This window comes from Artemia franciscana, chromosome 15 (assembly GCF_032884065.1).
Source record: "Artemia franciscana chromosome 15, ASM3288406v1, whole genome shotgun sequence".
In the NCBI taxonomy this organism is placed as follows: Eukaryota; Metazoa; Arthropoda; class Branchiopoda; order Anostraca; family Artemiidae; genus Artemia; species Artemia franciscana.
This window is the reverse complement of record NC_088877.1, coordinates 1956082-1984079: the sequence shown is the minus strand read 5'-3', so window position 1 is coordinate 1984079 and position 27998 is coordinate 1956082. Positions and strand designations below refer to the sequence as shown.

General features: G+C 37.4%; 1 protein-coding gene across 1 annotated transcript; it reads left to right on the top strand.

Moving 5' to 3' along the window:
* Nucleotides 1–3: 3 nt before the first annotated feature.
* Nucleotides 4–27613, top strand: LOC136036696 (eukaryotic translation initiation factor eIF1-like). Its single transcript, XM_065719009.1, has 3 exons — nt 4–139; nt 24452–24609; nt 27324–27613. The coding sequence occupies exons 1-3, from the start codon at nt 109–111 to the stop codon at nt 27468–27470; spliced, it is 336 nt and encodes a 111-aa protein (XP_065575081.1). The 5' UTR covers nt 4–108; the 3' UTR covers nt 27471–27613.
* The last annotated feature ends 385 nt before the right edge of the window (nt 27614–27998 follow it).

Sequence of the window (27998 nt, the reverse complement as noted above, 5' to 3'; positions counted from 1 at the left end):
ATTTCTTCTAATAAAATATTCTCTATCTCAACACCAGCAACATTCACAAAATATTACAATTCTTTGTAAACAAATAGATACAAATCAAAACTAGACAAATATTTTCGTATGTCGACTCTTCAGAACCTCAATACTTATGGCAAGTTTACTTTCATTATCTATTTAGGTATTGTTTTAGTGCTTCCACAATCCACAGGTAAAGATTGTAGAAGCTAGACTACTTCAAAACATTTCTAGGTTACTTACTTGCATAATTTCCTAAATATAGACAATTTCGCCTTACTCTCCTGTAAATTTGCAGATTACATTATAATTTACCTCTCATGGAAGTAGGTGAATTAATGGTTTTCAATAGCCTTGAGAAGCTTGATGTAAATAAGTCAAAGGGACCAGATGGTGTTCATCCATGTCTTCTTAGGAAGTGTCAAAAAGCTCTCAGCTACCCCCTGTGCATGCTGTTCCGGTTATCTCTTCAAAATGGGGAACTATCACATGATCGGAAAACATCTTATATAACCCTGATCCATAAAAAGGGATGAAGAGACTCAGCAGATAATTACTGTCCCATAAGCATCACCTCTGCAGTTGTTAAGGTGCTTGAGAGATTTGTTAATAAAGCTCTAATTGAACATCTTGAGGTCAATAATATCCTTTCCACATCACAACATGGTTTCAGATCTGGTAGATCTGTGGACACTAACCTTATCTAAACATATGAATTAGTGACTACACTGCTTGATGAGGGGTTTCCTGTCAACATGATTCTTCCTGATCTGTCCAAAGCATTCGAAAAAGTATGTCATGAATTCCTCATAATCAAATTGAGGGCTGCAGGTGTCAACAAAGGTGTTGTACAGTGGATTATGGGCTTCCTTTCTGAAAGATCACAGAGTGTCAGAGTTTTTGATTTGCAAGGAACTCCTCATTTCTCTTCTCCCACAACTGTATTAAGTGGCATGCCCCAGGGCACTATTCTTGGACCAACACTTTTCAACTTCTATGTTAACAAATTACCCACCCTTCTTTCAAATCTTATTACCCTTTACGCTGATGACTCAAAACTAGTTGGAAAAGTGGCTACTCCCTCTGACCAGCAATCAATTCAAACAGATCATGATAGTCTAGAAAGATGGGCTAACATGTGGCATCTGACTTCCAATGTTGACAAATGCCATGTAATTCATTTTGGTAAAAATAACACGCATCATAAGTATTTCCTTCAAGACAACTTCCTTTCTGCTGTTTCCAATGAAAGAGATCTTGGGGTTATTGTAGATCACCAATTAAAGTTTAGCAGCCATGCTAAGTCTGTTTCATCTTCTGCAAATAAAACCCTCGGTATCATAAAAATAACCATCTCCAGCCAACACCCTAGAGTTCTTATGAAGTTATATAAGGTGCTTGTACATCCATGCCTGGAGGTTGGAACGTCATTGGCAGCCCCTTTCTTCAGAAAAGATAGGAAGTTGCTTGAGGATGTCCAGTGTTGTGCCATGAAGATGGTTACCAACATGAATAAATTTTCATATGAAGAAAGATTACATCGTTTGAAGCTGCCAATGCTGACATACCGACAGAAAGGGGTGACATTATTTTAACCAAAAAAATCCTCTCTAAAAATACCCTTCCTGGTCTCTTTGCACAGCCCTTGCATTCTGGTACTAGAGGACATTCTTTGAAGCTCTCCATGCAGCATTCCACGAGTAGACATAGAAGCCACTTCTTCAGCCAAAGAATCATCAATATGTGGAAACAGCTCTCTGAAGAAACAGTTTCTGCTGCTTCAATTGACATGTTCAAGTCCCACCTTGATAGGGAATGGCTCTGCCAGGAGTTCCTTTACAATTGGGAAGCTGCAGAGTCCTCCACAAGAGTCTAATCTAACAGCCACAATCTACACCAAATGAATACTTTTTTTTCTCATGGAGCATCACAAGGACGGATAATCCTTATATCGCTCCAAGCTGTGATTTAAGGTAATATATCACTTGATGCCCTTTTGTTTGGTTTTTTAGCCTAGGCTAATTGAATAATGAATATTAAGGGAAATGACATTTGAGCCCTTAATGGGCTCTAACATGGTGAATTTAGAGACATTTCCCATTACTGAGCTATAATTGTGGTGAACATACCACTCAAGGTAAAATACTGGTCTAGGTCATCCTTTTTGCCAGACTTATCTTGGAAAGGGGTTAGATCAGGAAAATGAAACTTTCAGTGATGGTTCTACAGACTAAAGTATGTCTCAAGAAGGTGTTTTGAAGTAGCCTACCTACATCTGCTTTTTCTCTCTACAGGACACTGACCTTTGATGACCTTTAAAACTATCTGCTATGAAAGTGAAACCTTGTGGGGTTGATCTTGAAAAATATTTTCTGAGATTACACTGTCTAATCACAACAAAGAAAAAATTGCAAAGAAGAGATAACAAGGACAATAACAGCCATTTCTATTCATAGAAAGCTTACACATAGCAATAGGTATTTGTGTTTTTACTCCAACTGCTCCCCCTGCATAAAAAGAGGAGTAGTTATTTCTTTGGTTGACTTTACAATAAGAATATACTCAGAGCTTCAAATTGTCTTAGAATTGAACTGTCTTAAAGACATCTTATTTTGCAGTGAGTATCTCATAAAATTACTTGAAGCCATCATAGACAAAAGACAAAAAGAAAAGCCAGAAAAGAATAGCTCCACAAACCCCAACATATATCACCCCTTGGTGGATGATGAGAAACTTTTCACTTTTCTACCTTATATTCTAAAAGTGAGTGACAAATTGGTAAGAATCCTAAAAACATAATCTTAATGTCAACTTTAAAAAATCAAGGTAAAATTCTAGTTTATTGACTTTTAGCTATCTTGGAAAGGGGCTAGGTTAGGAAAATGAAACTTTCAGGGATAGGTCTACAGGCTAAAGTATATCTTGGGAAGGTATTTTGAAGTACCCACCTCCACTCCTCCCTCTAGAGGTCCCTGAAATTTGCCTACATGACTGGTCTATACCTATTGAAATTTTGACAAAACAACATTTTACCTTAATTTTCAGTTACCAGTTGCTTTTTCTCTGCCTTTAGTTCTGAAAATGCAATTCCTGTTATTTGAGTAGAATTCTAGGCCATATCAATGTTTTTTTCAAAATTCAGGAAATGTATTTGCATATCTTCAAAACCTTATAAATTGGGATTGAGCAAAGTTGTGAAGTACAACAATTTTGTTGTACTTCATTCAGGCAGATGATCTATTTTGCAAGGTTTCACTTTTATAACACATATATTTTTGATGTGCTCTGATTGATTTGCTTTTTGATGTGCTCTACATAAATATTCACCAGTAATCTGGAGAGAGGCGCGCCCATGAGTAAACCATTTGTTTGTTGGTAAAAAGAATTATGGAATTAGAAAAGTGTTGAGTACTTTTTACAAAATTTAACCAATGTCATTAAAACTTTGCAATCTAATCCTTTTGCTGAAACCTCTATTAAGCCATAATTTTCATTTATTTTATTTTCTAATAATTCCTTGTATTCTGCTACATTAATATTTGTGTACATAGACTCAATGTCAAAGCTGCTGATAATTGTATTTTCTGAAATATTTACGTTTTTGAGTTTTTTAACTAAATCAACTGAATTACATATGTAAGATTTTTGATGAAAAGCAAAGGTTTGAAGGCTGTACATAACCATTTTCCAATGTTGGATGCAGGGCTTTTGTACAAGCTACAATGGGCCTTAAAGGAATGCCTTGCTTGTGTAATTTTGGTAGACCATAAAATTTTGGACAAAAGCTGCCCCAGGGAAAAAATCTATTATATAATTGTGGAGTAATTTTACCACTTTGTTTAGATATATTAATTCATTTATAATTTTTTTTAGCAAACTGATCAGTATGATTGTGGGTAATAGTCTTATATGTAATTTTGTAATTTAGACATGCATAATTTTTTATGTTGTAATCTGTCATACCCATGACAACCAAACAATTGCTTTTATCTGCTATAGTTATAATAATGGATGGGTCTTTGCAGAGATTAGACAGAATTATTAGGTCATGCAAATTATCTGGTGGGAGAATCAGCCTTTTTTATGGCACTTGGTATTAACCAAGTGACATATAGCAATTGCAAATTCTGTTGGTCTGTTGGTCCTGGTTTTGCTACTTTAGGCACTTCTAGGTAAGCTAGGACAATGAAATCTGGCAGGCGTATCAGGAACCAGACCAGATTAAATTAGAAATAGTCGTTTTCCCGATTTGACCATCTGGGGGGAAGTGGGGGGCCCCTTAATTCAGAAAAAATAGAGAAATTGAAGTATTTTTAACTTATGAATGGGTGATTGGATCTCAACGAAATGTGATAGAGTGGAACCACATAGAGTGGTTCCACTCTATGTGGAACTGAAACACATAGAGTGGAGCGATTGGGATGAAACTTGGTGGGAAAAATAAGCACAAGTCCTAGATACATGTTTGACATCATGTATCCAAGTGACATATAGCAATTGCAAATTCTGTTGGTCTGTTGGCCCTGGTTTTGCTACTTTAGGCATTTCTAGGTAAGCTAGGACAATGAAATTTGGCAGGCGTATCAGGAACCAGACCAGATTAAATTAGAAATAGTCGTTTTCCCAATTTGACCATCTGGGGGGAAGTGGGGGGCCCATTAATTCAGAAAAAATAGAGAAATTGAAGTATTTTTAACTTATGAATGGGTGATTGGATCTCAACGAAATGTGATATTTAGAAGGATATCATGTCTCAAAGCTCTTATTTTAAGTCCTGACAGGATCTGGTGACATTGGGGGGAGTTTGGGTGGGGGAACCTAAAATCATGGAAAATGCTTAGATTGGAGGGATCAGGATGAAACTTAGTGGGAAAATAAGCAGAAGTCTTAGTTACGTGATCTACATAATTGGAACGGATCCGCTCTATTGGGGGGGGGGGGAGGTTAATTCTGAAAAATTAGAAAAAAAGACATATTTTTAACTTACAAAGGAGTGATTGGATCTTAATGAAACTTCATATTTAGAAGGAACTCATGACTCAGATCCGTTATTTTAAGTCTCAACTGGATCTAGTGTAATTGGGGGGGGGGGCAGTTGGGGGGAACCGGAAATCTTAGAAAATACTTAAAGCAATGAGATCAGGATGAAACTGGATGGGAAGAATTAAAACCTGTCTAAGACACGTGATTAACATAACTGGACTGGATCTGCTCTCTTTGGTGGAGTTGGGGGGGGGGGTAATTTTGAAAATTGAGGAATTTGTAACTTACGAAAGGGTGACCAGATCTTAATAGAATTTGATATTTAGAAGGATCTTGCACTTTAAAGCTCTAATTTTAAAATTCCGACCAGATCCAGTGACATTGGGGGGAGTTGGAGGGGGAAACTGGAATTCTTGGAAAATGTGAAAATTGGGATATTTTTATCTTACAAATAGATGATTGGATCTTAATGAAATTTGATATTTAGAAGGAATTCATGTCTCAGAGCTTTTATTTCAAATCCCGACCAGATCTTTTGACATTGGGGGGATTTGGAGGGGGAAATCTTAAAAAACACTTGGAGTGTAGGAATTGGGATGAAGCTTAGTGGATAGAATAAGCAAATGTCCTTGATACATGATTGATGGAACCTTACCAGATTTGCTCTCTTTGGGGAAGTTGGGGGGAGGGGTTCAGTGATTTGGCGAGTTTGGTGCTTCTGGACGTGCTAGGACAATGAAAATTGGTAGGCATGTCGGGGAGCTGCACAAATTGACTTGATAGTTGTTTTCCCAGATTCGACCATCTGGGGGGCTAAAGGGAGAGGAAAAATTAGAAAAACTAGTTATTTATAACATTCAAGTGGGTGATTGGATCTTAATGAATTTTGATATTTAGAAGGACATCATGACTCAGAGCTCTTATTTTAAATCCTGACCGGCATTGTGGTCAAGCTTTACCCACACAGTCTGATCCTTGAGCAGTGGTTTTAGGTCCTTTGAGTGTCTTTTATACAACTCTGTTTGAAGTTTCTGTTGTCTTTCTCTGGCTTGTTGGAAAGATGAGGGTGGGATGACCTTGGAAGTGTCTGGGAAGAACGGGTAAGATGGATCTGAGTTGTTGGCTCATCAGCAACTGTGCTGGTGAGGCTAGCCCATCAACTGGTGTGTTACGGTACTCCAGCATGGCTAAGTACAGATCGGACTGGTGTTCTATGGCTTTGGACATGATCCTTTTTGCTGTCTGTACTGTTTTTTTTTTGCTAAATCCATTTGACTGTGTATAGTTTGGGCTTGACGTTTTGTGGTCAATGCTCCATTTGTCTATGAAATCTCTGAATTTTGTTTGACGAGAACTGAGTCCCATTGTCTGACGTCAGTGTTTTTGGGATTCCATGTCTGGCGAAGTGGGCTTTCAGTTTGGTGATCACTTGCTGTGATGTGCTAGTTGTTAGCTTATCGACTTCTATGAACCTGCTGTAATAGTCAGCAGTGACTAAATACTGAACTCCCATGAATTCGAACATACCTGTTCCAACATGTTCATATGGATTGGGTTTTGAGATGTCATCATACTCTCTTTGACTTGGTTTTGTGCCATAGTACAACAAGTACTGCAGCTGCCAATCATGTTCTCAATATCTTTTGTAATGTTTGGCCAGAACACTACCATCCTGGCTTGTTCTTTGGTTTTGACCATTCCTATATGGGAAGCATGTAGTTGGTTTAAAATGTCATTCTGCAGTGTTTCTGGGATTATAATTCTGTCGCCCTTCAGAATCACGCCATCCATGTATGTTAGTTCATTTCTGTGATTCCAAAACTTGAGTATTGCAGTGTTGCATTCATGGCGATGATTGGGCCATCCCTCAGCAATGTTCTTCACCAGCACTTGTAGGATTTGGTCAATCCTTTTTTGCTCTATGATTTGTTTGATCTTGTTGTCGCGAATTGGGACAGATCTTAGAAAGCTGAGAACTGCAAATTCGGAGTCATGCTGTGTTTCTGGATCTGTTTTGGGCAAGTGTAATCTGGAAAGGGCATCTGCAACTGGAGTCTTGGAGCCTGGGCGATATATGACTTGTAAGTCATAGTTCTGAACTGCTATCATCATTCTTTTGAAGTCATGGTGGAGCCTTGGATATGGGCTTCTTAAGTATTGACTCAAGAGGCTTGTGGTCCGTGGTTAAAGTGGTTGTCCTACCATATATGTATTGGCGGAAGTGTTTGCAAGCGTATGTTATGGCTAGCATTTCTTTCTCAATTTGCGAATACCGTTTTTCTGCTCTGCTGAGGGACCGGGATCCAAAGGCAACTGTTTTGTCATCAACGACTATTTGGGCCCCTAGCCCATGTTGAGAGGCGTCCACTATGACTTCTACATTTCTGCTCTTATGGTCAAAGTATGAGAAGTTTTTGCAGATTGAGGCTTGGATTTGCTTCTTTGCATTCTCATGCTGGGTTGTCCAGTCATAAGTCTTGGATTTAGACAGTTCACGGAGAGGGTGGTTTAGAGTGGAGAGGTTTGGGATGTATCTTGCTAAATAATTGTACATGCCTAGAAGCACCTGTAGCTGTTTGTGTGATTCTGGTGCTGGTATGTTCGCAAATTGCCTTTGTCTTCTCTGGATCTGCTTTGATCCCTTCAGTGGTCAGCAAGTGCCCAAAGTATGGAATGTTTACGGCATTAAAAATACATTTATCTTGGTTGAACCTTACTCCCTTTTCTCTGGCTCGCTGTAATACCAGCCTCAACTTAGCAGCATGATCTTCTGTATTTGCTGCTGTTCCAGCAATGTTGTCTATTATGAGTCCAATGTCAAGTCCTTTGAAGACTTCCTCCATCTTCTGTTGGAACTCGTCCTGTGCTAATTTGACTCCAAATGGGTATTGCTTCCAGTGATATCTGCCAAATGTAGTGCTAAAGGTGGTTAGGAGGGATGACTCCTCATCTAGTTCCATGGACCAGTATCCTTGTCTTGCGTCCAATTTAAAAAAATGTATTAGATCCTGAACATTTTGCTGCTACATCATCAAATGATGGTATTGGGTGGTAACGATGCTGCACCCATTTGTTTAGATCGACAGGATCTAAACAAATCCTAAGAGATCCATTTGGTTTTTGGACGACTACGATTGAGTTTACCCATTCAGTTGGTGTAGTTGTCTTCTCAATGATGCCCATGACTTCAAGGCAATCAAGTTCTTTTTTGAGTTTTTCTTGTAGGGCGAATGGAACTCTTTTTGGTGTTTGTACTGTCCATACAGTTCCTTCTTTCAAGTGGATTTTACACTTCCCTGGGAGTTTTCCTACACCTTCAAAAACATCTCCATACTCCTCCAGTATTCTGGCCGTTTTGGGTTTCATTGTGGGTGCAGGTTTGCTCTGTACATTCAGAATGAATTTGATCAAATTCATATTCTGACTTGTCTTTCTGCTAAGGATTGGCTTGTGATCAGTGTTGACCACATGAAACTGGCGAACCTGTTTCTCACCTTCTTGTAGCAGATGCTTAGCTCTATAAACCCCAAAACCTGTAATCTTTTTCCAGAGTAGCTTGTTGGAATGTCTTGTTGTTGGTTGCAAACGAGGTTTAGGTACCATGCTATTATAGTCGCTGACCAGAAGAACATTTGCTTCAGCTCCTGTGTCTATTTTGAAGACTAAGTCTAGTTTCTGGTCAACAATTCTTATTACAGCATTTGGCCCATCTGCATGTTTCACTAGCATGCTGTTGACAGTGTCAATCATGAACTCACTTGCACTTGTTCCTGCTTCTTGTTGGCTTATTTCATTCACACCTTTGCTTTTACATACTTTGGCGAAGTGATTCAGTTTGTTGCATTTTGAACATGTTTTGCCCCTGTCTGGGCAGTTATGATTCTTGGTATAAGGTGCACCACAGAAATAGCATTCCTTGTTGTTGTACTGTTTCTTCAGGGCATCTATCTTTTGTTTCATCACAGGCACTGAAGTCTTATTAGCAGCTGTCATTTGCGCTTTGGTTTCCTCTACAGATTCGATGGCACGGCAAATCTCTACTGCTCTGGCAAGGGTTAATGTCCCTCCTTCACTTAGCAATTTCTCTCTAACCCTGTCACCCTTAACTCCAAAGACAAGACAATCTCTTATCAGGTAATCTCTGCTGGTACCAAAGTCACAGTCATTAGCAATTAACTTGAGGTCGGTCATATATTGTTCAATGTTTTCATTACCTTGGTCTCGCTTCTGGAAAGTAAATCTTGTCACTATGGGGTTTGATATGGGTTCAGCATGGGCTCCAAATTTATTAAGGTACGTTTGAACCCTGTTTGTCTTGGCATCTGTCAGAGTCCATGTGCTGAAAATGTCTCTTCCTTTATCACCAACCCATATCAATAGATACAAACACTGGACAGCCTGGGATTTGCCTTCCAGTGGTCCAGAGAACATTAATTCACAGTTTTGTCTGAACCTTTTCCAGGCTGATTTTAGGTTCGCCAATGACTAGTCCAAGGACGGATGTGGTGTGCTGTCCATGTTTACTGTTTTACTTCTGACACCATGCATTATCTTCGGTTTAGTTTAATGGTTTAATGGAAACCCAAGCAAGCACCTACAACAAAAAGACATATATAAGCAAGCAAATAATTATAAGGACGGGCATGCACGTTAATAAGCAGAACTTCAAGCACAGCAACTCAATATTCTGCAAATTTCCAATGGTTCAAGCGTTCTAGAGGACAGATTAACCACAGCCAGTCCAGGAATGAATCTTGGAGCATAAATAGGGTTATTCATTGATGATTCATTTCATGATCATACTGATCAAACAGTTCATGGTAACAAACTGTAGTAAGGAGCGACCCGGCTCAATAGTAACCAAAACTCTAAAAAATTGAAGTTTGATATCAATAGCTACATCAAAAGAATCGAATTTTAATGCTGATTTTAAATATATAAGTTTCATCAAGTTTAGTCTTACCCATCAAAAGTTACGAGCCTGAGAAAATTTGCCTTATTTAGGAAAACTGGGGGAAACACCCCCTAAAAGTCTAGGATTTTAACGAAAATGACACCATCAGATTCAGTGTATCAGAAAACCCTACTGTAGAAGTTTCAAGCTCTTATCTACAAAAATCTGGAATTTTGTATTTTTTGCCAGAATACAAATCACGGGTGCATGTTTATTTGTTGTTGTTTTTTTTTCCCAGGGGTCATCGTATCGACCAAGTGGTCCTAGAATGTCGAAAGAGGGCTCATTCTAGCGGAAATGAAAAGTTCTAGTGCCCTTTTAAGTGACCAAAAAAATTGGAGGGCATCTAGGCCCCCTCCCACGCTCATTTTTTCCCAAAGTCAACGGATTAAAATTTTGAGATAGCCATTTTGTTCAGCATAGTCGAAAACCATAATAACTATGTCTTTGGGGATGACTTACTCCCCCACAATCCCTGGGGGAGGGGCTGCAAGTTACAAACTTTGACCAGTGTTTACATATAGTAATGGTTATTGGGAAGTGTACAGACGTTTTCAGGGGGATTTTATTTTGTTTGGGGGTGGGGCTGAGGAGAGGGGGCTATGTTGGAGGATCTTTCCTTGGAGGAATCTGTCATGGGGGAAGAAAAATTCAATGAAAAGGGCGCAGGATTCTCTAGCATTACTATAAGAAAACAATGAAAAATAAACATGAAAACGGTTTTCAAATGAAAGGAAGAAGTAGCATTGGAACTTAAAACGAACAGAGATTATTCCGCATATGAGGGGTTCTAAAAATACTTTAGCATAAAGAGCGAGGTATTTAGGAGGAGATAAATACCTTGCTCTTTATGCTAAAGTATTTTTAGTAATTTCAACTATTTATTCTACGGCCTTTCTGATTCAGGGGTCATTCTTAAAGAATTGGGACAAAACTTACGATTTAGTGTAAAGAGCGAGGTATTAACGAGGGTACAAACCCCTTCGTATACATAATAAAAATATAAGGTTATGAAAGTTTGTTACGTAAGTTAATTCTTAAGTTATGTATATTTTTTACTAATAAAAACGTTCGTTAAAAATTAAAAGTTCTAGTTGCCTTTTTAAGTAACAAAAAAATTGGAGGGCAACTAGGCCTCCTTCTCCACCCCTTATTTCTCAAAATCGTCTGATCAAAACTAAGAGAAAGCCATTTAGCCAAAAAAAGAATTAATATACAAATTTCATTTTAATAATTTATGTGCGGAGAGCCAAAACCAAACATGCATTAATTCAAAAACGTTCAGAAATTAAATAAGAAAAAACTAATTTTTTTAGCTGAAAGTAAGGAGCGACATTAAAACTTAAATCGAACAGAAATTACTCTGTATATGAAATGGGTTGTCTCCTCTGCAATCCCTCGCTCTTTACGCTAAAGTTTGACTCTTTGCCACAATTCTACTTTTTAAAACAATTAAATTTTTGCCTCATAATTTGCAGAAAAATTGTGGATAACACATTTTGAATGTGTTTCAACTATGCTTTGCCCTCAACTCCCCCTTGTAGTGTTTTATGCTTGCTGCTTGCTTATGTAGTGCTTACTTTATTATTGCTGCTTGCTTTTGCTTTATTATGTGTTTTTGTTGCAGGTTGGTTGGCTTAATAAATAATCATCACAAAAAATAATACATGGTGTCGGAAGTGAGATTGGCATCACTACCAGTGGTTCTTTCTGATTATCTCTGGAAAACTTCTCACAAGTTTTGCAGTTCTGGATCAGGTCTCCAATAGCTGAATTAATATTTGGCCATTAAACAATACTTCTGACTCTTAGCTTGCATTTCTCTATCCTTAGGTGTGCTATGTGCAATTGCTGTAATATTTATAATTATAAGTTCTTTAAAAACAAGTTTAATTTCAAAATAATATAGTAAATTGAGTCAATAATAGGTTAGATGAACACATTAAGAGGTACAATTTTAATCACAACTCTCCAAGCAGGAGGGGACCCAAACCATAAATGTCCAGCCAGAGGCAGATTTTCCCACCTAGCATACTGAGCTGCAATGTTGTATGACTGTAACTGTAGCATCATTCGTTGGAGCCTAGGAGGGATTGACATAGTGGTTTCCACAATATGGCCTCTATTGGCTTATGATGTGTATGTTTAATGATTATCCTCCCATAGACAAATTGTTGGAATTTTCTACAGCCATCTGTTACGGTTATGTCAATCATATACTAGGACTTGTGCTTATTTTTCCCTCCAAGTTTCATCCCAATCCCTCCACTCTAAGCGTTTTCCAAGATTATAGGTCCCCCCCCCAATATTACTAGATCTGGTCGGGATTTAAAATAAGAGCTCTGAGACATGGTATCCTTCCAAACATCAAATCTCATTAAGATCTGATCACCATTTGTAAGTTAAAAATACCTCATTTTTTCTAATTTTTCCAATTTATCCGTCCCCCGACTCCCCCTCCCAGATGGTTGAATCGGGAAACAACAATTTCTAATTTAGTCTGGTCTGGTTCCTGATACGCCTCCCAAATTTCATTGTCCCAGCTTACCTGGAAGTGCCTAAAGTAGCAAATCCAGGACAGACCAACAGAATTTGTGATTGCTAATGTCACTTGGTAGATACCAAGTGCCATAAAAAGTCTAAAACATACTGCGTCATTGGCGCTTTATTATAAACATTTTATTGCGCACTTGTTATAACATTTAAAATACAAAATGAAATTACAGTAAAATCAAATTTTGAACTTTGTGGCTTTTCAGTAGTTGACATCATTATACATCATATATTTAGTTTAACCTTTTTTTTTCCAAGACTGTTCACAACAAATTTAGTTTCTCTACAAACAAGAATTTAACTTCTGCCTCATTTTCAAACAGTTCGTGGTAACGAACTGTAGTAAGGAGCGACCCGGCTCAATAGTAACCAAAACTCTAAAAAATTGAATTTTGATATCAATAGCTACATCAAAAGATTTGCATTTTAATGCTGATTTTAAATATATAAGTTTCATCAAGTTTACTCTTACCCATCAAAAGTTACGAGCCTGAGAAAATTTGCCTTATTTAAGAAAATAGGGAGAAACACTCCCTAAAAGTCGTGGGATCTTAACGAAAATGACACCATCAGATTCAGCGTATCAGAGAACCCTACTATAGAAGTTTCAAGCTCCTATCTACAAAAATGTGGAATTTTGTATTTTTTGCCAGAAGACAAATCACGGGTGCGTGTTTATTTGTTTGTTTTTTGTTTTGTTTTTTTTTCCCCCAGGGGTCATCGTATCGACCAAGTGGTCCTAGAATGTCGCAAGAGGGCTCATTCTAACGCAAAGGAAAAGTTCTAGTGCCCTTTTTAAATGACCAAAAAAATTGGAGGGCATCTAGGCCCCCTCCCACGCTCATTTGTTTCCCAAAGTCAACGGATCAAAATTTTGAGATAGCCATTTTGTTCAGCATAGTCGAAAACCATAATAACTATGTCTTTGGGGATGACTTACTCCCCCACAATTCCTGGGGGAGGGGCTGCAAATTACAAACTTTGACCAGTGTTTACATATAGTAATGGTTATTGGGAAGTGTACAGACGTTTTCAGGGGGATTTTATTTTGTTTGGGGGTGGGGCTGAGGAGAGGGGGCTATGTTGGAGGATCTTTCCTTGGAGGAATCTGTCATGGGGGAAGAAAAATTCAATGAAAAGGGCGCAGGATTCTCTAGCATTACTATAAGAAAACAATGAATAATAAACATGAAAACGTTTTTTCAAATGAAAGGAAGAAGTAGCATTGAAACTTAAAACGAACAGAGATAATTACGCATATGAGGGGTTCTAAAAATACTTTAGCATAAAGAGCGAGGTATTTAGGAGGAGATAAATACCTTGCTCTTTATGCTAAAGTATTTTTAGTAATTTCAACTATTTATTCTACGGCCTTTCTGATTCAGGGGTCATTCTTAAAGAATTGGGACAAAACTTACGATTTAGTGTAAAGAGCGAGGTATTAACGAGGGTACAAACCCCCTCGTATACATAATAAAAATATAAGGTTATGAAAGTTTGTTACGTAAGTTAATTCTTAAGTTACGTGTATTTTTTACTAATAAAAACGTTCATTAAAAATTAAAAGTTCCGGTTGCCTTTTTAAGTAACCGAAAAATTGGAGGGCAGCTAGGCCTCCTTCTCCACCCCTTATTTCTTAAAATCGTCTGATCAAAACTAAGAGAAAGCCATTTAGCCAAAAAAAGAATTAATATACCAAGTTCATTTTAATAATTTATGTGCAGAGAGCCAAAACCAAACATGCATTAATTAAAAAACGTTCAGAAATTAAATAAAAAAAACCAATTTTTTTAGCCGAAAGTAAGGAGCGACATTAAAACTTAAAACGAACAGAAATTACTCCGTATATGAAATGGGTTGTCCCCTCCGCAATCCCTCGCTCTTTACGCTGAAGTTTGACTCTTTGCCACAATTCTACTTTTTAAAACAATTAAAAGCTTGAGCGTAAAGAGCGAGGGATTGCGGAGGGGACAACCCATTTCATATACGGAGTAATTTCTGTTCGTTTTAAGTTTTAATGTCGCTCCTTACTTTCGGCTAAAAAAATTAGTTTTTTTTTATTTAATCTAACTTTAAAAATCTAAAGTCTACTGTGTCATTGGTGCTTCACTGAAAGCAAATTATATTACAAATGTTCTCTTTTCCAGTTATTAGAACCTTGAAATGAAAATACATATTACTTTATTCAAATTTATTTATTATAAAAAGAATTTTACTTTTTCAACTTTATTTATTCAATTAGAATAAATAGTTGGTAAAATATGTTCTGACTATAACTGAGTTTTCATCCCTGGAATATTGCAAAGGGATGTACTCTAGCAATTGCACATAGCACACCTAGGGACGGAGAAAAGCAAGCAAAAAGCCACAAGTGTTGTTTACTGGCCAAATATTCATGTGGTTCGAAACTGCAAAACTTGTGGGAAGTTTTCAGAGACAATTAGAAAGAATCACTGGTATTGACCCCTATCCCACAATATCCTTGGAAATTTCTAGGTCTTGATCCTTGCAAGATCAATGGAGGAGACTACTTGGCAACCAGTTGCTACTATAGTGGCTTTATAGAAATTGATTGGGTCAAACCGGCAACACCTGCAGAAACCATAAAGAGGCTCAAGGCTCATTTTGCCATAAATGGTATTCTAGAGAAATTGCAGTCCGACGATGGACTACAGTTTATATTAAAACAATTCCAGTCCTTTTTAAAGAAATGGGATATCTGGCATCTGACTTCAAGTCCGAATTTTCCACAGTCCAATGGCCATGCTGAGAAGGCTGTGGATATAGCCTGCAGGATCATGTTAAAAGCAATAGAGTCCAACACAGAACCCTATCTTGGTCTATTGGATTACCAGAATACTCTATAGATGGAGTCGCATCCCCTGCACAGCTCCTTATGAGTAGAATTTTAAAATCCAGCCTTCCCTGCACTCAGCAGCAGTTGCAGCGTAAGACTGTTCCAAAGACAAATTTCTGTGCAGCCAAAGTCAGATGACAACAAACAGAGAAGCAGAACTATGACAAGGCTTCTAAGAACCTAATGGAGTTGAAAGACAACCAACTCGTCTGGGTCAATCTGTCAAAGGAAGTTAGACATTGGACAAAAGGTGCAGTAATATCATGCATGGCTCTAAGATCTCATCTTATCCAGGCTGAATGATAGATTTTATCTCAGGAATCGGGTGCATTTGAAACGACAGTCCTGTGCTGGAGAGTCAAGTGCTGGACACTATTCCCAACAGTCTTCAGTATTGACAGGTGATATGGAGCTTCCACCAGAAGTTGACCCATCTTGGATTCTACCATCTTCTCCAAAGATGCTGTCCCAAAAACTTCAATGAACTGTAGTACTGGGCAAAATTTCCAAGACAATCCTTACAGAACCCCATAAGCTCTTTTTTTATTGTTAATGTGTCACAGTTATTACAAACCGTGAAAGAAAGAAAATGTAGTGTTTTGTGCTTGCTGCTTGCCTATGTAGTGTTTGCTTTTGCTCTATTGTGTTTTTGTTGCAGATCGTTTGGCTTAATGAATAATCATCACAAAAAATAATACACCCCTAATGTTCAAATATATAGTGTAAGTAATATATTTCTTCTGTGTTCTCTGTTTTTTTATTTTGTCTGCATTGATTCAATTTAAAGTTACATGGGTTGAAACATGGCCATATATGGCCAAATGTATGGAAAATATATAATGTATTAGAGGTAATTATTTGGCTAGAAAAAAAGTTAAGGACTTAGTTTAAATGCTAATTTTGCATTCAATTATTTTTCATGTTCACATCAGTCTAAAAACTAGAAAATGTAATAAGTTACCCTTTGGGCCTCCACAAAGGGCTTTAAATGAAAGTTGGCCCAGGAGCAATTATTGAATTTGGAAAGAGCAAAAAAGGCATCAAATGCATTCACTTTCTTTCTAGCTAAATTATGTGAATATGTACAAATTTACCCAAAAACTACCCCTACAACTTAGTCTTTCATTAAATAAAAAACAAATTTTTTGTCTACTGAAAGTAAGGAGCAACATTGAAACTTAAAACAAACAGAAGTTATTCTGCATATGAGGGTGGTTTCTCCCGACTTCATCATCTTTTGTCTCAATTCTTCAAGAACAATTCCTGAAATGCAAGGGCCATATAATTAGAATCAAAGCCCTTTTTCAAAGTTCTTAAAAACTGTACACTGAAGAGAGAGCTATTGAGGAAATGGCAGCTCCCTCGTATATGAAATAATTTATGTGTGTTTTAAGTGTTATTGTTGCTCCATATTTCCTGTAGAAAAAAACTTGTTTTTATTATTTGATCAGATGGCTCTCTTTACATTAGAGTTTTTTTTTAAGAACTTTCAAAACAGGTTCTAATTTTAATTACGTGGCCCTTGTATTTCAGGAATCATTCTTAACAAATTTAGACAAAAGATCAAAATTTAGCATAATGAGCAGGGTATTGAGGAGGGAGCAGGCCCCCTCATATACTGAATAATCCGTCTTAGTTTTAAGTTTTATTGTTGATCCTTACTTTCAGTAGGAATAAAACTTGTTGTTTTTATTTAATTTCTCATCATTTTTTCAAATAATTCCCAGAAATCTGCTCCCACCCCCTCCGTGGAAAATCCCCACATGAAAAATTCTGCTGTAGAAAGTTCCTCCCATTTAAAATTCTTCTGTTGGGAAATTACCCCCAGGCAATTCCATCCTTGCTGCCAACTCCCCCCAGAAAATCTTTGCTTACAGTCTTGCCTGAAAATAACCCTTAGGATACTTTCATTTGAAGAAAGACTTTTTTTTATTTAATTTCTTATCATTTTTTAAGGCCATGCAGGAATCCCCTGTGTGGAAAATATTTACCAGAAATCCCCCCTCCCTAAATGGAAAATATCTCCCATGGGAAATCCCCCACATAAGGATCCCCCAAGAGAATTCAAATTCTGCAAAAAAATTCACCAAACCATCTTCACGTGTAAAATGGATTCATCAACAAGAAAGTAAGACAAATCGGACAAGTTTCAGACATAAATTCTGGCAAATTCTCCTGTTTAAGATTTCCTCTGGCAAGTTCACCCCTGGAAACTTCTATCTCAATGTGGAATTCTCCCCTGAAAAATGTTGGTGCACTTCGCTATAAAAAAATACTATATGTCAACAATGGGCAAATTTCATAACTTGCTGCCCTGCCACAAGTGGTTTTGGAAGGGGGGTGGGTCATGTCATCTCCAAAGACGTAGTTTTTATACCTTTCAACTATACTGAACAAAATGGCTATCTCAACATATTGATCAGAAAAGGGTATGGGGAGGGGGGCTAGGTGCCTTTCAATATTCTTGATAACTTAAAAAGAACTCTGGAACTTTAAATATTCATACGAATGATCTCTCACACATTTTTCTAGGACCACTGGTTTGATCCAACTTTTTCACAGATAGGAGCTTGAAAACTCTGTTGTATGGTCCTCTGATATGTTGAATCTGATCGTGTGAATTTCATTCAGATTCTTTGAGTTTTACTTAGGCTGTTACCCTTTGACGTTAACACTAAACTTAATGAATATTATATATTTGGAATCAGCATAATAAGCTGATTTTTTTTTTTTCATATGGCTTTTGATATCAAAATTCTGTTCTGTTTTTAGTTTTGGTTACTATTGAGTTGTATCACTCCTTAGTTTGTTACTACAAATTATTTGATTAAATCTGTCCAAGGTTGAGTCTGTCTGTAATTTAGATACTTTATTCCAATCCAACTTTAAGATCCTACATCCAAGATTAGGCTCAAGTTTTAAATGTGTGTCCAAGTTTAGGCTTCACTATTGACTCTAAGTGCAATTAAAATATTCAGCATTCTTAATGCCTAAACCATTCAAGTTAAACACATTTAGAAAGTTTTGATAAACTTAATGGTGAAACAACCCAATTTCTAGGTGGTATAATAGAGATTTTAAAGTGATATAACTGTTGATATGGTGACATAGCTACATGACTACTGGGTCTCTTACCCTTCTTTCAGAATTAAAATTTCATCCTGGATCCAATATATATATATATATTATATATGGATAATGTGTGTGCACTACATTTTCTACATGTTACTTTTTCTTGAAATTTATTTAATAAATTTCAAGAAATGTTTGTTCATTAGAGTGCTGTGGGTAAACTAAACCATTTGGAATCAGGATGATATTCTAATTCTAAAGTTATATCTATTCTAAACAGTGGAAGCAAATAAATTACTAAGTTTGAATATGTTAAATTTATATGGAAATAGTTTGATTCTTTAACCAAGGTTGTGCTCGATTTGGAATCTGTGATCCCAGGAACAGTAAGGAAGCATAGTTTTCAATTCTTCTCATATAATTTGTGTTGAAGAATAGATTTATTTAACTGGAGTTGCCTTATAATATTGTTACTAATTTATGCTCTTTGCTTGGAAGCAAAACAGCGTCATCTATAATAATTCTTAATAGCGGATTCTAGAGTGCGTTCATATTATTAAATTTTACTAATAAGCGAGCAGAAGAGGGGAGTTTCTTGTCGCAAGGGCCGTTGTACCTGCCGGGAGTGTGACTCCCTTAAACTGCGGGGATCAGGTAGCAAGAAACTACGCTTCCCTCGCTTATTAGCTTAAATAGCTTTGTATTACGTCGTAGTTTATTGAACTGGCTCCTCCCCTCGGACTTTGATTTTGCATTACGGATTGTGACGTGGCTGTTGCGATGGGGAGTAATGAGAAATTGGTTTGGAATGCGTTACTGAATTATGCTTTCCGTGCGATAAAAGCTGGTAATCGCTCGGAGGATATAGCGAAAAAAGCAGTCGAGTTTTTCTCAGAGGAAGCAATTGCAATGGCGAAGGAGTTATTGTGGCCCCTAGCAGGAATTACCACACGTGTTACTGCGCGATCGAAGAACACCGATGATATCCTGGACATATTAAAAGTATTTCGGGTTTGTGAAGATAAAAATATCTCGTTGCCGCGGTTTGTGATTTTCGAACCTGATGAAGTTCCGATAATCCCGGGAGAAGTGACGGCTACCCTAACCCGGAAAGTAAACGAATTGTGTGCTAAGTTCGATAGTTACGTGGATTCTAATCCCTCTCCTTCTGTCTCTGCTATGCCTGCGGCAGAAACCAACACGATCATGTCGAAACTGTCATATGCGGTTGTTTTGAAGAATCCCCCGAAAGATCTTTCGAACCCTAGCGCTCGGAAATCCTATTTGGACAGAGTATGTGGTGATACTAGTTCGAACATTGTGGAGCTGAAACCTAGGAAATCTGAATGGAGAGTAGTCTTGAACAACAAGAATGCTGCCGAGTCCCTGGCTGAGGCAGTGGGTAAAAGTGACTCAACTATAAGTGTTAAAGTAAAAACTCCCGCTTTCTTCGGAATAATCCGCCACGTTCCCACTGAAACTTCAGATGACGAACTGCGCTCAGTTGTACCGAACTGTGTTAAGGCCGTACAAATTGGTAGTACTCGGTCATTCAAATTACAGTTTGAAAGCAAAGCTCATCTCTTTAACGCAATGAACTCTCCGCCCATTTTTGGTTACGAGCGACTACCCATTACAGAATTTAAATTCTTACCGATGCAGTGCTACAACTGTCAGTCCTACGGACATGCAGCAAAATCTTGTGTAGATCCCCCGAAATGTTCAAAGTGCGGTGGAGATCATTCCAGCTCTCGGGACAATCCATGCCAAAATGCCCCCAAATGCGCTCTGTGTGGTTCTTCTCGACACCCGTGCTACAGCTTCCAATGTCCAGTAGCTCAGAAGCTAATTTCTAAACAATGATCGGTGATTCTATACGGGTTGTTTCATGGAACTTAAATGGTGGAGTGGTTGATAAAATGCCACTGTTAGAAGGATTGTTATGTTATAACGATGTACTCTGTGTGCAGGAACACTTCCTCTCGAATCAAGCCGTTAGTCTGCTTGAGCTAAACGATGGCGTCAAAGTATTTGCTACTCCTGCAAAGTCATCGGGCAGGGGAAGGCCGTCCGGTGGAATCGCCATTCTTGTTAGCAGCAGGTTAAATCCCATTCTGTATAAATCTTCAGACTTTTTTGTTGCTGTTAAGGTGCACAAAACTGTTATCCACTCTGTGTACATGCCAACAGACTACAGAGACAGTAAATCAGAAAAAAAATTTAGTGAAGCCTGCAGTAAGCTATCGAGTTCGGTGGGCAGCTGTTCTAGCCAGGGCCTTGAATGTATAGTCGCTGGTGACGTGAACTGTGACTTGACTGATGAGTCTAACGCTCGAGCACAGATCCTCCTATCTTCCTGTGACGGTCTTCGTCTCGCTAACAATGATCTGTGTTTTACTTATATCCATAACTCAGGCTCGACTTCATCTCTCGACTTCATGTTAAGTTCCATCCAATCTCCAGCTTGCGGCAATTCGCACGTAGATCTGAGCGTAAGCGCGTCTGATCACTTTCCAATTATAAACACTTTTCGAGTAATTCCTGCCTCTCCTAACCCCCCAACTAATGAAAAGAAGTGGAAAATCAAAACTAATTGGAGTAAAATTGACCTGGCTACTTATCATTACGTATTGGATGAGATTCTCACAAAGATTAAAGTGCCGTTCCAATTACTACAGCAGAGTGTATGTATTCAAGATGAAGAGAAACAGCTGCTACTAAACATCTACTGTAGTGAAATATCTCACGCACTGTTATCTGCCGAGGCCGCTGCGGTCCCCATTCGTAAAGTCCGAGTGGGAACGGAAATTCCAAAGTGGTCCGAAAACCCTGCTCTAAGTGAAGCATGTGGTCGTGCAAAATTTTGGCTTAGGCTCTGGAACGAGTGTGGTCGTCCGAAATCAGGTGTTGTAAATGAAGTTCGGCTGTTCAGCAAACGCAGATTTGCTAAGATTTTGTCTAAGCATAAATGTGAAGTGATCGATCAACATAGTCAATTGATAAGTAATGATCCAAATGCTGTGTGGAGATTTCTTAAACGTAATGGTGATCAGAATAGTGTCGAACCTGTGATCTCTGAGCAAGATTGGGTGTCCCACTTTACTTCTGAGTTCTCTCCACCCGAACAAGATCTTGAAGATAAATATGAAGTCGAACTTGATAAGTTCATGGAATTGCCTAGTTCTGGTGTTGGCTACATAGTAACTGTTCCTAATCTGATTCGTGCAATTTCAAAATTAAAAAAGAAACAATCGAAAGGTGTCGACAAGTTGTGTGGGTTGCATCTTGTACATGGTACTGCTGGTCTCCTGAGTCATTTAGAGCTTCTATTCCAAATTATCTTTAATTCTGGTCTCGTTCCCGACGTTTTTGGTACTGGAGTAATTACACCTATTTTGAAAAAAGGGAAAAATCCGTCTGAATGCGTATCTTACCGCCCTATAACTGTTTCGCCGGTTTTATGTAAGCTTATGGAATTGCTAGTTATAGATCATATTGCTTTTCAATGTTCTACCCCCGATAATCAGTTCGGATTTAAAAAAGGTGTTGGTCGCGAGCACGTCCATTATATTCTTGCTAATATATTAATAGAAGCTGATGAACTGAATGAATCCCTTATTCTAGCGAGTCACGATGTTAGACGTGCTTTTGATTCTGGGATACATCCCCAGTTATTAGTGTCTGCTCATAAACGTGGTGTGGACCGATCGGTTATTTTGCCTTTTCGGGATATGTATAAGAAGCTTCGAGTCCAAGTTAAAGTCCCGTCTCCTAACGGGCCGATTGTATTACCAAATGCTATTCCGGTTAGAAAGGGCATTAGGCAGGGTGCAATTTCGTCACCCCGGTTGTATAATAATAGTGTTCTCGAGGCCCAAAAGTTAGTGCAAATGAGCTGCATTTTCCGAGGTTTGGATGTAACATTACTTAATTACGCAGATGATATTTTTAATTTAAGTAGATGTTTGTCTCGTATTGAAGAAAATTTTCAGATTCTAGATGATGCTTATAGAGAGATAGGCCTATCTTTTAATGCAAGTAAAAGCGAGATTGTTGCTTTCAATAGGAGAAATGCAGATTGTATAGATCTTGCTGTCAAATTTGGTGCTCAAGAGGTTCCACTGTCTGACTCCATAATGTACTTAGGAATGCCTATAGGTCATAACATGGCATCTACACGTGCTCGCCAAATAAGTAATTTCGCAGAAAAGGCACGTAAGGCTTACGGGGCGCTATCTTCAACTAAAGCGAAATATAATCGACAAATTCGAGCTAGGCTATATAATGCACTGGTGATCCCACACTTTCTGGCTTTATCACCGTTTTGGCATATATTTAGTGTTAGCGATAAAAGAAACCTTCGATCACTTTTTTACAAATATGCAAAATTTCTTTTAAATACCCCACCGTGGGTTAAAAATTCCAAGATGTCTGCAAGGTTCGGTATCACAGATCCGATTGCTGCTGTGACGAAACGTCGTTCTGAATTTTTGGGGTCGCTTGGGCCTAGTAGTCTGGCAATTGCAATTCGTCCTTAGTGAGTTTTTGTAATAATGTTTTTATTTATTGGCGGTGTATCGTAACGTTTGTTTTTGTTTTTGCAGTTAAGTGTTTTTTTGTTTTTTTTTTTTCTTCTTCTTTATACTCCATTCGTGCCATTTGTGGTTTTGTATCGAGTGGGTGAATAAAATTATCTATCTATCTATCTATCTATTCCTTAGCTATCTGAAAAATCACTGAATCATTTAAAAAAAGCATGAGAAGGTGACAATGTGTCATTTTAGGAGATATTAGAGGCTATAGTGCAAGAAATATTCTTCTGTTCTGTTTCAGCCTTTCCCTGTGAGTTTGATTAGATATCAAACAATGTTGTGGCCAATTATTTATATTACTGTTAATCATTTCTTAAATATTCATATATTGTTCAAATATAGGCTACCCATTAATGTGAAATTTTGGCAGGGCTCAGATTGAAGCTTACCTAATTTACTGCACTGCATTTAGTGATGAAAGGTTCAAAACTGTCCAAATAATTGAAAAGTTACATATTTTTAATGAATATATTTTTCTCTATGTCTGTGTGATTTGATTTTAAACCATTACTGTATGGGGCAAATAATAAGTGTGACTGAAGTAGTAACAATGGGAAATGATTAGAGGTGAACCCTCATTGCATGATATTGTCTGCTTATTCTTAAGGTTGATCTAACTTGTTGCTTAAGACTATCTTTATAATTGTGTGGCAAACTGACACATGTAGGCATAAATATGGTAGTTCATTTTGTTGTGGGCCTAGGTCTGGGCTTCAACAGATAAACAAATTAAAAAGTATGTATTTCAATTCACAAAATATGGGTAGGGGACAAGTATTGTTTTTATCTATATTATGCACAAAGATACAAAAAAAAACATTTTTTGTAATCTGCATTGGGACATTTTTGGTGTTTCCTTTTTGGAAAATATGTTTTTCAAGACTTACAGAGATTTTGACTCCCCCCCCCCCCCATCTATCCCCATCCCCTGCTGAAAATTAAGAAATTTAAGATCTTTTTAATGCATGTCCTATGTATATAGTTATGGCTTAGATACATGGTAAGTAATTCTTCAGGCAGTAAGCTTATTTTTAATAATGTACAACTGTATAGCATGTGAACAACTGGGGGATGTCAACATCCATGTTTAAAATTGGAAATTTTGAAGAATTACAGCCTGAAATTGCTTCTTTTTTTAGCTTTTGGTTTTGGTATGTTTAAGATAGAGTTATAATTGAAAAAAAGTGGTGTAATCTAATCAGCATTAGTTTTACTTTTTTTGTAGCCTAGGCTTTAATGTTATCAACCCTCGGGACAATCCCGTGATAGTTGTTCAAAAAGAAACTTTATCTTGTTAAGTTTTATAGCTGGCTAGATTCTAGAACGCTCTTTTTTGGTCCCATAAAGACCCAAAATGGCTCTTAATCAGCTTTGACCTTGTAAACCAATGATGGTGATTTTTATTTAAAAACACTTGTCAGTATTTTTCTTTTCCAGACCCCTTTGCAGATGCTTTTGGTGGAAACGATGACCAAATCCAAGATGGATTAATCCACATTAGAATTCAGCAGAGGAATGGTAGGAAAACATTGACCACTGTACAGGGACTGTCATCAGAGTATGATTTAAAGAAAATTGTGAAAGCTTGTAAAAAGGTATTTTTTCTTTTTCTTTTTGTAAAGGTATGATCAGTAGAATATTATCTTTTCTGGAAAAGGTAAAAAAAAACATTGTTGTTTTTACGCTTTATTTTGCTTTAAGATAGTGGGCATAATTTGTTTGCCTACATGAAATTCAGAATCTTAGAGGTATAAGTGAAGGTAAAGAAGTGGTCTTGGGCAATAAAAAGTTCAATCAAGCAGACAGCTTCACTTACCTAGGTGATATTATTAGTAAAGTTATAAAAAGTAGAATAGTCAAGGCCCAGGTTTTTTTTATGGTTGAAAAAAGTTTGGAAGAATAGGAAGATAAGTCCGTGAAGCAAGATTATATGGTTACAAGATTGCAATGATGACAGCAGTCAGTGTGTATTTGACTGAACTCCTGTGTAGATGAATTGCTGTATAACTGAACCCCCATGCATCTTAACCCCATTTAACTTAACCCCTGTGTAACTGAGCCCCTGTGCAACTGAACCCTCATGTGACTGACCCCTGAACTTAGTTTTGCAGTATTCTAAAAATATGATGCAATATCATGGGGTAAAACATAAGTTAGAATCTTTACATGTTCATTCTTGTTGGAATTGTTTGTTTTTTAAAGGCATAATATAAATGCCTGTCAAAATCATTCATATAAAAGCTCTGTTTATTGTAACAAAAAAAGAAAATCTGATGTCACAAGCCATTAAAGCAGACTTATTTTTCAGATGAACTATAACTTTCCTGAACAGGGAGTAATAAATATCTGTGTTGAAAATTTTGAACTTTGTGATTTTAGATAACGAATTTTGATCAGATGTCTTTGGGGAGATTGCAGCTAAAATGGGCATGGGAGGGGGATTTACACGAAGTTCTGGAAGGTCTCAGAGATGCTGATTTTGTTTCCAGTGAAACCACAAAAACACCAATACTGCTGGTTAATCATCAGTGCTTTACTGTTGTATACCTAAAAACAAGATATTGAGGTGAATAAAAGCTATTCTGGAATAATTTTGAAATTTCCTGAAAAATTTAGATTATCAGGTTTGGTCATACTTGAAGAATAAAAGATCTAAAGCCAAACTGGCCATCCATGACAATGTCTTACAAAACATCCAAGGGAAGAACTTAAATAAAAAACCCAAGATAATAGAGCATCAAAAGCTTATCATAACATTATGTTGCAAACAATATAAGTAAGTTCATCTGTTATTTAAATTTATAATCCAGTTACTTTTCTGTTTTCTGAGGGCAGATGGCAATTGTATATGTGAGTAATTGTTTATATATATATATATGTATTTTAGTTAGTCTGTTTTAGTTTTATATATTTTTTATTTATATTATTTTAATTTTAGATTTTAGTTGGTTTTTGTTTTGTTCTATGCTGAAGATGCCTTGTTTTATACGGGCGAAATACTCGGTTTATTTTTGTTCTCTTCGTTTTCCATTGCCGGCCGTAGACCCGTTTAACTCTTTCATTCTTTTCCACCCCGCCCCCAAAATTCTTTTGAAGGGACCCCATTCCTAAGAAAATTTTGAATTAATGACTGCAAATGCACTTGTTCAGCTCCTGCCTCTTTCTCCTTAGAAATATAATCTCTCCGAGTATTCCATGCGGGCTTAAACAGGTTAAGGCTAAAGATGCTACATTAACCATGCTTTTTTAATAGCATACGCATACATATGAGCAGGTGCGTCATGTGTACAATCAAAACCGTAGTATTGACAGAGAAACATTCATAAAATAAACTACATCAAATACTTCTAAAGCTTTATCATTGAAGCGCCAAGTACGGTAAGGTACGAATGACTTACGATATCTATTGGGCCTATAAATTGGGTAAATCATTAATTGTGGACAGTTCTTTTCGACTCGCTAGAGTCTAGTATTTGGCACTTCAGAAGGGCGGGGGGGTCTCAACGTTGGCTAATAAACCACGATAAGTTGAAGAGCTCAAAAAAGTTTATCCAAATCTGTATGGTAGCTCATGTCCACGATTATTATGGCTATTCAAGCTGATTTGTTTCAGTGCATCATGGTATCTTGAGTAGACCTGTCATTTTTTACAGCTCTTACTTTGTACCATCTCATGCCTGTCTGATTGAGCTTTCGCCAGCTCTGAATATGCAGGTTGACCTGCATATTCAAGAGAAGGTTTTACATGACTACAGTATATAAACTTCAAAACGTCAGTTGGCGTGCCAAATCTCTTCAGGTTGAAAAAGAATTTAAAAATGAGGCACCTTTTTTAATTGAATATTCAACGTGCGGGTTTCAGTTTAAACCTTCGTCAAGGAGCATTCCAAGTATTTTGAAGGTTTATTTCGTCGGTAATACGGAATTGTTGGAAGTTTGACTGTCAATGTTATGAAGGAAAAGTCATAGAAGACGCTTAGTCTCACTGACTTTCAGTGTCACTTGTCATTGTTCAGCTTTTAATGGGTTGAAAATCCTTCTCAAGTCGGTCTGTTCTGTAGTCTGAGGGTTTAATCCCAATGCCAAGGCAATTAAGTCGTCAGAAAATTTAAATGTTCGCGAATTGTAATTAAATTACGAATTAAAACAACAAGAAATTAATGTGAGCCTTATGTAGTCCCTTGTGGTGAACTGCAAAAAAAAAACCCTTAAATATTACTTAACGATCCCTTTGTCTTAAGGTTGTGGATAGTTTGAAGGAGTATTAGTATATCTGTTTTGTTAATATTGCTATTAATTTTTTTTTTAGGAATTTGCATGCAATGGAACTGTAGTTGAACATCCTGAATACGGAGAAGTTATCCAGCTTCAAGGAGATCAACGTGAAAATATTTGTAAATTTCTGGTAAAGTGTACTCTTGCTTCGGCAGAGCAACTCAAGGTTCACGGTTTTTAAATAAAAGGACTTTGAAAAGCTTATGACAGTTTTCTATATTCACTCGGGATAATAGTTTATTACTATTTGTGCATCTGCTAGTGCCCTTGTTGGTTCCCCTCTTTTTTTATTATGAACTGTTGAATAAATTTGCTCGTAATTTATATGTTGATTTTTTACAGTTAAGTCGTGAAGCAGGGCCTTTTCAGTTTGACCCTCTCCCATCCACTCCCCTTAAATATTTATTCGACTCGAAAATTGCTCTTAAAACGAAAAAAAATCGAGATCGTTAGAGAAGTTTCAAAGGATATGCTTCATCATTCTTTTGGTATTCCACCCCTCTTCTTTGAACAAAACCTGTATTAAAAGGCCAGTTGCATTCCCACTCAGAAAAACAAGTCACTTCGTATAGAACGAGTTGACGTAGAGGCTTCAGAATGTGCTCATTCCATGTCAAATTCCGAGTCAAAAGTGATTTGAGGGCACCCAGTCCCCCTCCGACGCAAATTTCCCAAAGACATTGTATCAAAATTTTGAGATAGTCGTCTT

What these genes read in the sequence shown, in the direction of transcription:
- LOC136036696 (XM_065719009.1), top strand. Translation starts at nt 109, where the DNA reads ATGTCGACTCTTCAGAACCTCAATACTTATG. An exon ending in TCAGAACCTCAATACTTATG is followed by an intron (nt 140 to 24,451) that starts GCAAGTTTACTT and finishes TTTCTTTTCCAG; the next exon opens with ACCCCTTTGCAGATGCTTTT. An exon ending in TTGTGAAAGCTTGTAAAAAG is followed by an intron (nt 24,610 to 27,323) that starts GTATTTTTTCTT and finishes TTTTTTTTTTAG; the next exon opens with GAATTTGCATGCAATGGAAC.